At 39.8% G+C, this 10,168-nt stretch overlaps 1 protein-coding gene across 1 annotated transcript; it reads right to left on the minus strand.

The window, feature by feature from the left end:
* Positions 1-9,078: 9,078 nt before the first annotated feature.
* CLDN17 (claudin 17) lies at positions 9,079-9,753 on the minus strand. Its single transcript, XM_045785685.1, has one exon. It carries the CDS (start codon positions 9,751-9,753, stop codon positions 9,079-9,081), a length of 675 nt encoding a protein of 224 aa, XP_045641641.1.
* Between the last annotated feature and the right edge of the window lie 415 nt (positions 9,754-10,168).

Consider the following 10,168-nt stretch of genomic DNA (forward strand, 5'->3'; position numbering starts at 1 on the left):
AACAGGAGGAGAGGCGGTATAGGGAAGGCATTGTAGATGTAAGAGTGTACTCTAGATTTGTAGCAAATATATGTCTGATTAATGACATTATAGAGAGAAAGCTGAGGAAAGATAAGTAAAAAAAAAGTGAGGGATAGCTGAAAGTAGACAATAAAGTTTAAGATCAGGAAATTAAAATGCCTGTGAGCTCTAATGAAGGAAGGGATCGGATATTGGCCATGGTTGGAAGTAAGAATCCTTCTTCTATGTGGAGGAATCAGCGGAAACGAAGAATTCCCAAAATAAGCAGAGAGGCAAAAGGTCTATCTCAGTAAGCTGAGCAAGTAGCAATAGAGTTCATGTTAGTGAGTGTAAATGAGAAAGGGGGAGGGTTTTAGAGCACAGCGTTCTCAAAAAACAAGAGCAAGGATGAGAAGATAGGGACCATAGCAGGAGGCATCCAAAGACATCATAAGTGATCATATAATTTATCATCCAAATGGGGATTTTTGAGAAAAAAGAGAGTACTGTTTCTTATTATTCCGAACAACAGGAGTTAACCAGAATGCTAGTCACTGGTATCTTAGGGAACAAAGTGAATTGTGATGCTTAGGAAGGTAAAGGAAAATGAGTGAAATGTGAAACTTAGGAAAACATAATGAGTATTATTTTTACCTAAGTTTAAGGCCAACAGGACATACAAGTGAATTACTCTATGGGCAGAGAAAGCAAGCAAACTATAAAGAGCTGAAGACTTGGATTGCCAGAGATAATAACAGTAATTATGTATTACATTTACATAATGCTTTGTGATTAAAATGCTTTCACAGGCACTGCCTCATTTTCTCCTCACTGTAGCCTTCCAGGTAGAGAGGGTGGTTATTATCCTCCCTCTGTGGGGGGATGGGGAGGAAGGGCACCCCACGGAAGAAAGCTCACTCTTTCAAGATGCATTGACATGGCAGGTGGTGGAGGGTGGGCAGCGACCTCACTGTGCCTTTGGAAAAGTTACGTAACCTCTTGGAGCACTAGTTCTTTCACTGTAAAAAATGATAAGAATGCATTTATATATGTCTATTTATATTTATGTATATATAAATCTTTAGCCTAATTATAAACATGTAGTACATGTTAAAAAATGTTTATTTCCTCTCCACATTTTGTAGTTGAGAAAAGCTAGGTTCAGTTTTGCTTGACCTGGGCCGAGCTAAAAATCCGATCTCCTAGTCCCGTGTTCCTTCTACTAAATCCGTGTGCCCTTGACTGGCAGTTGGAATAATAGGAGTGAATGAGTTCTCAAAGGAAATAAATGCGTATGGGATCTAAGGGTAAAACACAAAAGCAGTGTGTTTTTAAAAACACTAAAAAAGAGTTCTTGGTCATAATTGAAGAAAAAAATTAAATCGAGAGACATTTGAAGAAAAGTGACAAGATTATTGAAACAGTTGGTCATCTTGATTTGCTCAAGTTTTTTAGAAGAGTCAAAGTAGAAGACATTTCAAGGTTGTGCAAAGTGTAATACCGATGGAAGCTCAATGCTCAGACAGGTCTGAGGTCAAGTTGTGGGTCATGGAACAGAAGAGGGAGCAAGAGGTCATGCCATAGGAGGTGAGTGGAAGGTTGAGAGGCTGGTCTTTCCTGAGGTAAGGAGACTCAGGTCTGGAGAATTACTGATGGAATGCAGTGGGGCCCCGAGTCAGACAAGACTGAGGTAAGGAGGACTTGGCCAGAGAGGTGGACCTCTCTTGGCCTCAACTCCTTCCATGATCCTTTTCAACCTTACAATTCTGTGATTCCAACCAAGTCATCAGCTCTGGGACAGGATGGAAAAGGGTGTAAAAACAGTGGTGTCTCCAGTGCTCCTGAGAATATTCATCACTGACTGAATACCAGAGCTCTTAGAATTATTTTCCTGTGAAACACAAAGTCTCTTTCTTTCCCCCCTTACCCACTGAAACTCTTCCTTCTCTCCCTATCACCATAGCTTCTCTTTGCCTCACTTATTTTTGTTTGTACTGTTTTATAGTTGTGCCCTCCCTCTGTTATCAGCTTTTATACTTTTAGTTCTCCTTTATTATGTCCTATTTTTTTTCCTCAGAATCTACTTGACACATTTATTTCTGCCAAATGCACGTTCAGAATCAGCCTTGTTATTCAGAGTGTGTGGGGTATTTGTCAACTGATGAATGTGTCCTTTTTCCCAGAGGGAGCCCAGCCTTCATAAAATGTCCATACATCTTAAACTGTAGTAAAAGTTTTTGTTATTTTGCTATTGTTATGTCAATTTTATAACTTGCTTCCTACTGAATATTTTATTAGTCATTTCTACCAACGAATCCTGAGCTTTACCAAATCACACTGAGTTCAGACTACAACTTTGCCCATCTTAAAGGTATTTTTCTTTATGTCCTACTTCATCTGTAATAATTCTTCAATAAACCATTAAATTAATATTTTCTTAGAAATTTTCCTGTTAAGAGCACCAAAACCACAAAACTCCTTTAGACCCACTTAGGACTTGAACTTTGGATTACCCCTAGATAAGGTCCTTCATGCCATGGTTTGTTTATTATTTTCTTCCTTCATTAATTCATCAGTTAGTCGTTCTCACAGCAAAACATTTGCCATCTCCTATGTGCCAGGTGTTTTGATATGAAAATATTCAATATTTTTTAAAAAATCAAACTTAGATTTTGTTTCAAGCCCCAATGGAATACAAACTGAATCTTATTCAGAGAGAGTCCCTAAATTTCTCAGAGTTGTACCCAAGTTCTATGGGCTCATGTAAAGCCGAGTTCATTGATCTGATAGTTGAGACCCTCAGTTATTCACCTGGGATTATGCCGAGATGCTCTCATTTCAGGGTGATCTTCAGACGCTGTATTGGTCAGATCCAACCAAAAGAAGCAGTCATTTTAAATATTCAAATTCATGGAATTTGATAGAGAAACTTTGTCACACATATTATGGGGAGAGTGGAGAAACCAAAGAGAGGACCACGGAGCCCCCCAGACACTAAAAACAGCAGGAAGTGGCTACCTCCCTGACGATGGGAGAACAAAAAGAAAAGCAGTTTTGCTGGACTCAGGAGATGAGGTTCATTTGGCAGAAGCTGACCTAAGCTGGACCCTTCTGGCAAAGCTGGGGAGAAGACATAGTCACCCACTGGAGTCATCTCTCCAGGCAAAGAGAGAAGAAAAGCCCTCCTGTCCTCCAGTCGCACCAGTGCCTTTTAGGGGCCCGATGTAGCCGGCAGCCTCTGACCTCGGGAGCTGGGGAAACATGGCCTTCGTCTAGTGCGTCTGACTCCCAGGCACAGATCATTTTTTACTATACGCTCCTCTGTGAGAGAAATTGTTTTCGGTTATAAGCTTCAAGGGAGCACAGTTTTATTATTTATCCTTTAATAAACGTTGTGTTCTTTATAGACATTATTCTGAAGAGATGCCAGTAAGTCCATAACAGTTTAGACCCATCCGACCTAGCTCGTGTATAGTTTGTGCTTCCAATTTCTGCAGCAGAGACACTGTCAAGATGTAGAAACAGATCTGGAGTTACTTTAATTCTGTCATTTTATGGTGACACGGAGTCTTTATTTGCGTTAAAAGTTAGAATGCTAAAACAGAATAGCTGGAGAGTGATGATTTGAAAATCATGCCTTGCTGAATCTGAATTGCGGGAAAAACTCCCTCGTTTACTCTTGAAACAAATGCATACAGTCATGTGTCAGAGCTCATTGTAGCAGAGCTAACAGCTATCTTTCTATTGATCTCTGTATCCATTATCTATCTATTATGTATCTCTATCATCATATATTTATTTCCCATCCGTCTATCATCTATTTATTACCATCATCATCTCCTCCTCCTCATCCTCATCATTACTATCTATTTATAGTGATGACAGTGATTGTTCAGGACTTAAACCAACACTTTTTTTTTTTTTTTTGAGCAGGAGTACTTAACTTAGTGACTGACATTGTTTAGGAAGGCCAGCATGTGAAGATAATAATTCATTAAGTTGTATTACTGTTTTTATATTCTCTCCAGTTAGAGTTCCTCTTAATGCCTTCCCTTATTGAGGATGGCCCCCACTGCTCACTGGGCACACCACTGCACAACCCACAGGAATCCACCTCCTGACGATACAGATTCGAGCAGAGGAAGGGCAAGAAATGAGTCTGAGGACGAACAGGCTATGGACAGACCCACTTCTCCATCCAAGTGTATTACTGCTGTGTTCTTAGTCCCAACCACGAAGACTTTTTAAAGGTTCTGTGCCAGTCTTGGGTGAAGATGAGATCTTCTTCTGTTCCCATAGCCTGTGGAAAACTTGTCAAGACTATTTCTTGTCCAGGGGTGCCTGGGTGGCTCAGTCGTTAAGCGTCTGCCTTCGGCTCAGGGCATGATCCTGGCATTCTGGAATCGAGTCCCGCATCAGGCTCCTCCACTGGGAGCCTGCTTCTTCCTCTCCCACTCCCCCTGCCTGTGTTCCCTCTTTCGCTGGCTGTCTCTCTCTCTCTCTCTCAAATGAATTAAAAAAAAAAAAAAAAAGACTATTTCTTGTCCTGTCAGACCAAACACATCATGGAGATGTTTCTTAACCCCCAGCACTGTGAGAACATGAGGAAAACTGTCAACATGCCTGGCTCCACCTGGGTCAGGATGAGGGTCATTTCTGCCCTTAAATTCTCCAACCCACCTGATAGGTTTTCATTTTCCTGTGTCCAATTCTCCAAAAAGTAGACTAAGGAGAGGCCACAGGGTCATCTCCAGTGGCGCATTGATATCTGGCCCCTCTTAACTCTTTTTTATTTTACTTCCATTCAAAGAAATTATTTTATAATCTTTTTTAAAGATTTATGGATTTATTTGAGAGAAAGAAAGCATGCACATGAGCAGGGAGAGGGGCAGAGAGAGAAGGAAAGAGAGAATCTCAATCAGACTCCCCACTGAGCACAGAGCCTGATGCTAGGTTCGATCCCAGGACCCTGAGATCATGACCTGAGCTGAAGTCAGACACTTAACCAACTGAGCCACCCAGGTGCCCCTATTTTATGATCTTAAGAGTGAGGAAAACCTGGTACTGAGCCATTTTTTTTCTTTTCCCACAATCTCTTCCGAATATAGGCTGTTCAGACAAAAACAAAACAAAAACCAAAAACAAAACACAAAAGCAGTCCTTAAATGTTTGAGTTCTATTGTTTTCTCTCTTCCTTGTGTGAGAAGAGCTCCATATTAACTAAAAATCTCAAACTGTTATATTCATTTATACTGTTTCTTGATCATTCTTCAAATATTTATTAAGTATCTTCTTAGTACTATTGTTGACTGCTTGATTTCTCAAGATCAGCTCTATGACTTTGGCCAAGTTATATTACTTAGTAAGTTTCAGTTCTCTTGGGTGTCTGGGTGGCTCAGTTGGTTAAGAATCTGCCTTCGGCTCCTGTCATGATCCCAAGGTCCTGGGATTGAGTCCCACGTCAGTCTCTCTGCTCAGGGGGAGTCTGCTTCTCCCTCTGCCCCTCCCCCCTAACTCATGCTGTCTCTCTCTCCCTTTTTCTCCCTTTCTCTCTCTCTCTCAAAAATAAATTAATAAAATCTTGGAAAAAAGTTTCAGTTCTCTTAGCTGCAACAATTGTGTTTATAATGATGTCTATACTTTTTACAATATATAATGGTTGTGAAGAGCAAGTGAGCTAAATATACCACTTTTTTGCAAATGAAAAGAATTATTAGTGTGCATTTAACTAAAATTGTAACTTACAAAGGATTACTCTTTTAAAACATTTTCAACCATGTGTGAATAGATATTATATTTTCCTTCTTTCTCTGCTCTCCATTCCAGAAGGTAGCCAGCAAAGCATTTCACTGGTTCAGTGGAGTGTACAGCAAAACTGAAGTCAAAATAGTCTAGAAGAGTTTTAGTCTTTATGCGTTTTTGCTTCTGAAGACCTAAAACTCTATGAAACTGTAAAATTTTTGACAATGGAAGAAAAGGAGTTTTGTGAAGGTGATATTTAAAAAAAAATCTTATGACAGAAGGAATAATTTCTTTCACCATTGTTTGTAGATAGCTGGTAACCAAGTCAACAGGTCAAGTTTTTACCATAGATCACCGTGACACTGGTTGCATTGGTAGTTTTCAAAATTCCCCTAGCAATTCTAATATGCAGCCAAGTTAAAATCTGCTGATCTAAGCAGCCTATAACTAGAAAGTATCAAAAAAGATTGCCAAGCATGATAAAGAACTGACAGAGCTGAGAAGTCTAAAGGGACCGTGTAAGCAGGTACAATAGACATCTTCTCAGTGACCTGTATGGACTTACCTGTATGAATCATCATGGACTGATCCCATGAACCCATCACCCCAAGCACCGCTTAACCCTACACAAGACTCTAAGAAACATGTAATCTATGGGAAATTATGCAAGAAGTTGAAGTTAAGTTAAATTTTAGAAAATAAAGATGCATTTCTTGCATATCTGGGTTTGTGGTATGAAATTTACATTCATAATGTGTCTTGAAATTCCTTAAAAATTATTGAAATTTCTTTGTGGTATAATAGGGAAACTACTGCAGCAGAATGGGGAAAATAGAAATCATTCTTCCAAAAGTACACCTTGATCAATGAAAGAGCAAACAAAAGAATTCTTAGTTCCTGAAATTTTGCCCAAATTCAGTGGCTAATGTTATCTCCGGTAATTTTGTGATTCTACCTCTGTTACACCTTTTTACTCTTTGATCCTCTCGCTCGCAGGATAACTTGGCTCATTTAGGCTCTGGAACCTAACATGTGAGGCTAGTTACTTCTAGTGTACCAAAAGGTAAGAGAAATGATTCCATGACAACCTTTAAGCCTATATCTTGTATGTCTTGATTTCGTACTTATTTGTCTGTATTTATGATAAATGACTCCTTTTCAACACACCCAAAATTTAGGCCTCTCTGAAAGAAGTCTGAAAAAGAAAACAATCTTAGGGGGAAAAAAAAATCTGTCTAAGTCATTGTTTTTCTAATTTTTATTGATATTATTTGAAGATATTTATATTTACGTGGCCTTTATCATTATGTATTACTAATTTTTGAAATATAGTTTTATATTACCACAGGTTGGAATTACTGAAGTCTTGCTGGTGGTTTATAGGATGGAGTAAGGGTTTGACCTTAACATTGTCTCTAATTTGATGTTTCAGAGTTATTAGATGGTCTTTTAAGGATAGAAATTCATTCTGAAATTGACACACAGTGAAATATATCAACGTAATTGAAAACATGTAACCATTTTATTGTTTTATGATAGTAAGGATGGACATGCAATAAATATTTGGTGAACAAATGTAATCTGTTTATTGCAAATATGTACTGTAAATTACATACAGTTTTATTATAAAATAAACATAATATTTGAAGAGTTAGAATTGGATATATAAACATTGATTGGTTCACAAGATATTGGAGATATTTAGAAGCAGCCCATAGGAGTGCTTTTGCCCCACAAACACTCATATACCCATCCTCCCCCACCCCACACACACTTTTTTTTTTTTAAAGATTTTATTTATTTATTTGACAGAGAGAGACAGGCTGTGAGAGCGGGAACACAAGTAGGGGGAGTGGGAGAGGAAGAAGCAGGCTCATAGTGGAGGAGCCTGATGTGGGGCTCGATCCCAGAACGCCGGGATCACGCCCTGAGCCGAAGGCAGACGCCTAACCACTGTGACACCCAGGCGCCCCCACCCCACACTTTTAACCTTGATATTGGCATGTTAAATATAGTATGTTAAATGCATGGGAAGTGAAGAACTGAGAAAATAATACACATAATTCAAGCAAAACAAGATGCTTTAGCCATACCTATTTATTTATTACAGAATGAAATAGAGGTACTTATTTTAGCCTGACTAATTGCCTGAATCATTATCTTCATTCTTCATTTTACTTTGCCTGTGTAGACCTGAACAATGACTAAAGAATAAAACAAGGAACAGAAACCATTCCCTTCAACACCCAAACCTCAATTCCCTAATTAGGACCGTATTTCCTCTTGATGAGAGATGAGTGTTTATAGCCTTATATTGATGTACCTTATCAAGATAGAGAACTTCTGTTTGTTGTGGCTACAAATCGCAAGTTATGAAACATATTACTTTTCATTTATCAATTATTTTCCTTTGAATATATAATTCCAGGCAAGTTCAACTGTATAAATTAGGTGCTTTAAAATCATCTTCATAAATTTCCTAAGAGAAATCAGAGCCCTTTTTTCCCCTAAAATGTCTAATTGCCAGTGCATTTGAGTTTCCAAAAGGAATACCAAATCTTTTCATTAGGTGGGCATTTCAATATTTTGATAAATTCAATTAAAAAACCTTATTTGAGATCTATTATATTTCAGAGTAATTGCTTAAAAAAATAAAAGTCTATATTTCAGTTGTTACTGTCTTAGTACAAGAAATAATTTGGAGGAGGGGCGCCTGGGTGGCGCAGTCGTTAGGCGGCTGCCTTCGGCTCAGGGCGTGATCCCGGCGTTCCGGGATCGAGTCCCACATCAGGCTCCTCCGCTATGAGCCTGCTTCTTCCTCTCCCACTCCCCCTGCTTGTGTTCCCTCTCTCGCTGGCTGTCTCTGCCTCTGTCAAATAAATAAATAAAATCTTTTAAAAAAAAAAAAGAAAAAAAAGAAATAATTTGGAGGAAAAATAACTTGGGTTATGTTTTAGAATATGTTTTATTGCTGTGTATTATCTATTGCAATAAAATTTGCATTTCCTACCAGGTGATATATGATTGCCAAAAAACAGTAGTTATCATGATACTAAGGATGTGGATGTACTTGACTTTCAACTACACAAATTGGAATGGGGATTATTTGTGTCTAACAATAATAAATGGTTTTAATACACGAGGTCAGAATGTCCAAAGCAAGTCATTTCTATTCCTACCACAAGTGACAGAGTACAGTCTATATAGCCTTTATACTTTCATCTCAATTTAAATGCAGCCATAAAGCAAGTTCTCGTGCCTGACGTACTTACAGAGTCTGGCAGGACTCTATAAAACACTTTGATTGTAATCCATAGTTTGAGCCCAAAGCAGGTATTAGACATAGCTGGTGGAAGTCTTACTAAGCATTGTCACGTTCCTCTGCTTCTCTGTGTGTGGCACACAACATCCAGGGGCTGGATATCTGGGTCTTTGCTTCCTTCGGTTGCAACAGCAGAACCCACAGAGCAGACCCCCTGCAATGAAGAGGACGGCGGTGCTCGCCCAGCCGAGGAAAAGGGCTGCTCCCAGCTCTCGCTTCTGACCCACGTGGATGGTTGGGTTGTAGAAATCCCTGATGATGATGTTGGCTGTCCAGCACACAGGAATTAGAACGAAGATGCCAGTCAGGATAAAGAGGACCCCAGAAGTGCCCAGAAGGTATGCTTTGGCCCTCTCGTTAGAGCCCGTGCACCGGATCTGCTTCACGCCACAGATGCCAATGAGCAGAGCAATGAAGGAGAGAGCAACCGCCACACACATGAGGGCCCGCGCTGCTTCGAGGGCGGGTGGGAGAGCCAACAAAGAACTATAGAACTTGCACTGCAACCGGACCTTGGCTTGTCGAACGCAGTTCATCCAGAGCCCTTCCCAGAGCCTTTCAAAAACAATAATGTTGCTGCCAATAAAAGCCGATACCCTCCACTGAGGCAGAAGAGTTGTGGCAAGAGTCCCGACCACGCCAAGGAAGCCAAGAACCAGACCAGCAATCTGCAGGGGATAAAATGCCATTGCCTCTCCTTTGAAGCCTGAGCCAATCTGGAATGAGAGAAGCCGCTCGAAATCCTGAACGTGGAGGACGCCTGTCTGAGTCTACAGCAATCGCTGCTGAGGTTCTCCAAGGTTACTGCCCCTGATGTTTTAGTTGAAATCAGCAACAGTGAGTGAACTTGGCCTGACTAGAAGGACCTGTTGTAAATGCATGCTGCCTTTGTACACAGACATTCATTTCTGTATGGATTATTTACTAGTCATATATAATTGTTTCACAGCCAATAAGAAGGTAGCCAGAGGTGTGTCAAGAAATACTGCATTCAACTTTGGTATTCCTCTTATTATTATTGTCTTAGCAGTGTTGTAATTAAGTGTCAGAGCTCCCATTGTGGATTGCTAATTACAGAGTTCAACTTCCTGTTGAAAAACCACT

This window comes from Ursus americanus, chromosome 4 (genome assembly GCF_024610735.1).
Source record: "Ursus americanus isolate L20-20 chromosome 4, mUrsAme1.1.p, whole genome shotgun sequence".
NCBI classification, from domain to species: Eukaryota; Metazoa; Chordata; class Mammalia; order Carnivora; family Ursidae; genus Ursus; species Ursus americanus.

Excerpts from the sequence above, each read along its gene's own strand:
- CLDN17 (XM_045785685.1), bottom strand. The coding sequence starts at position 9,753 with ATGGCATTTTATCCCCTGCAGATTGCTGGTCTGGTTCTTGGCTTCCTT.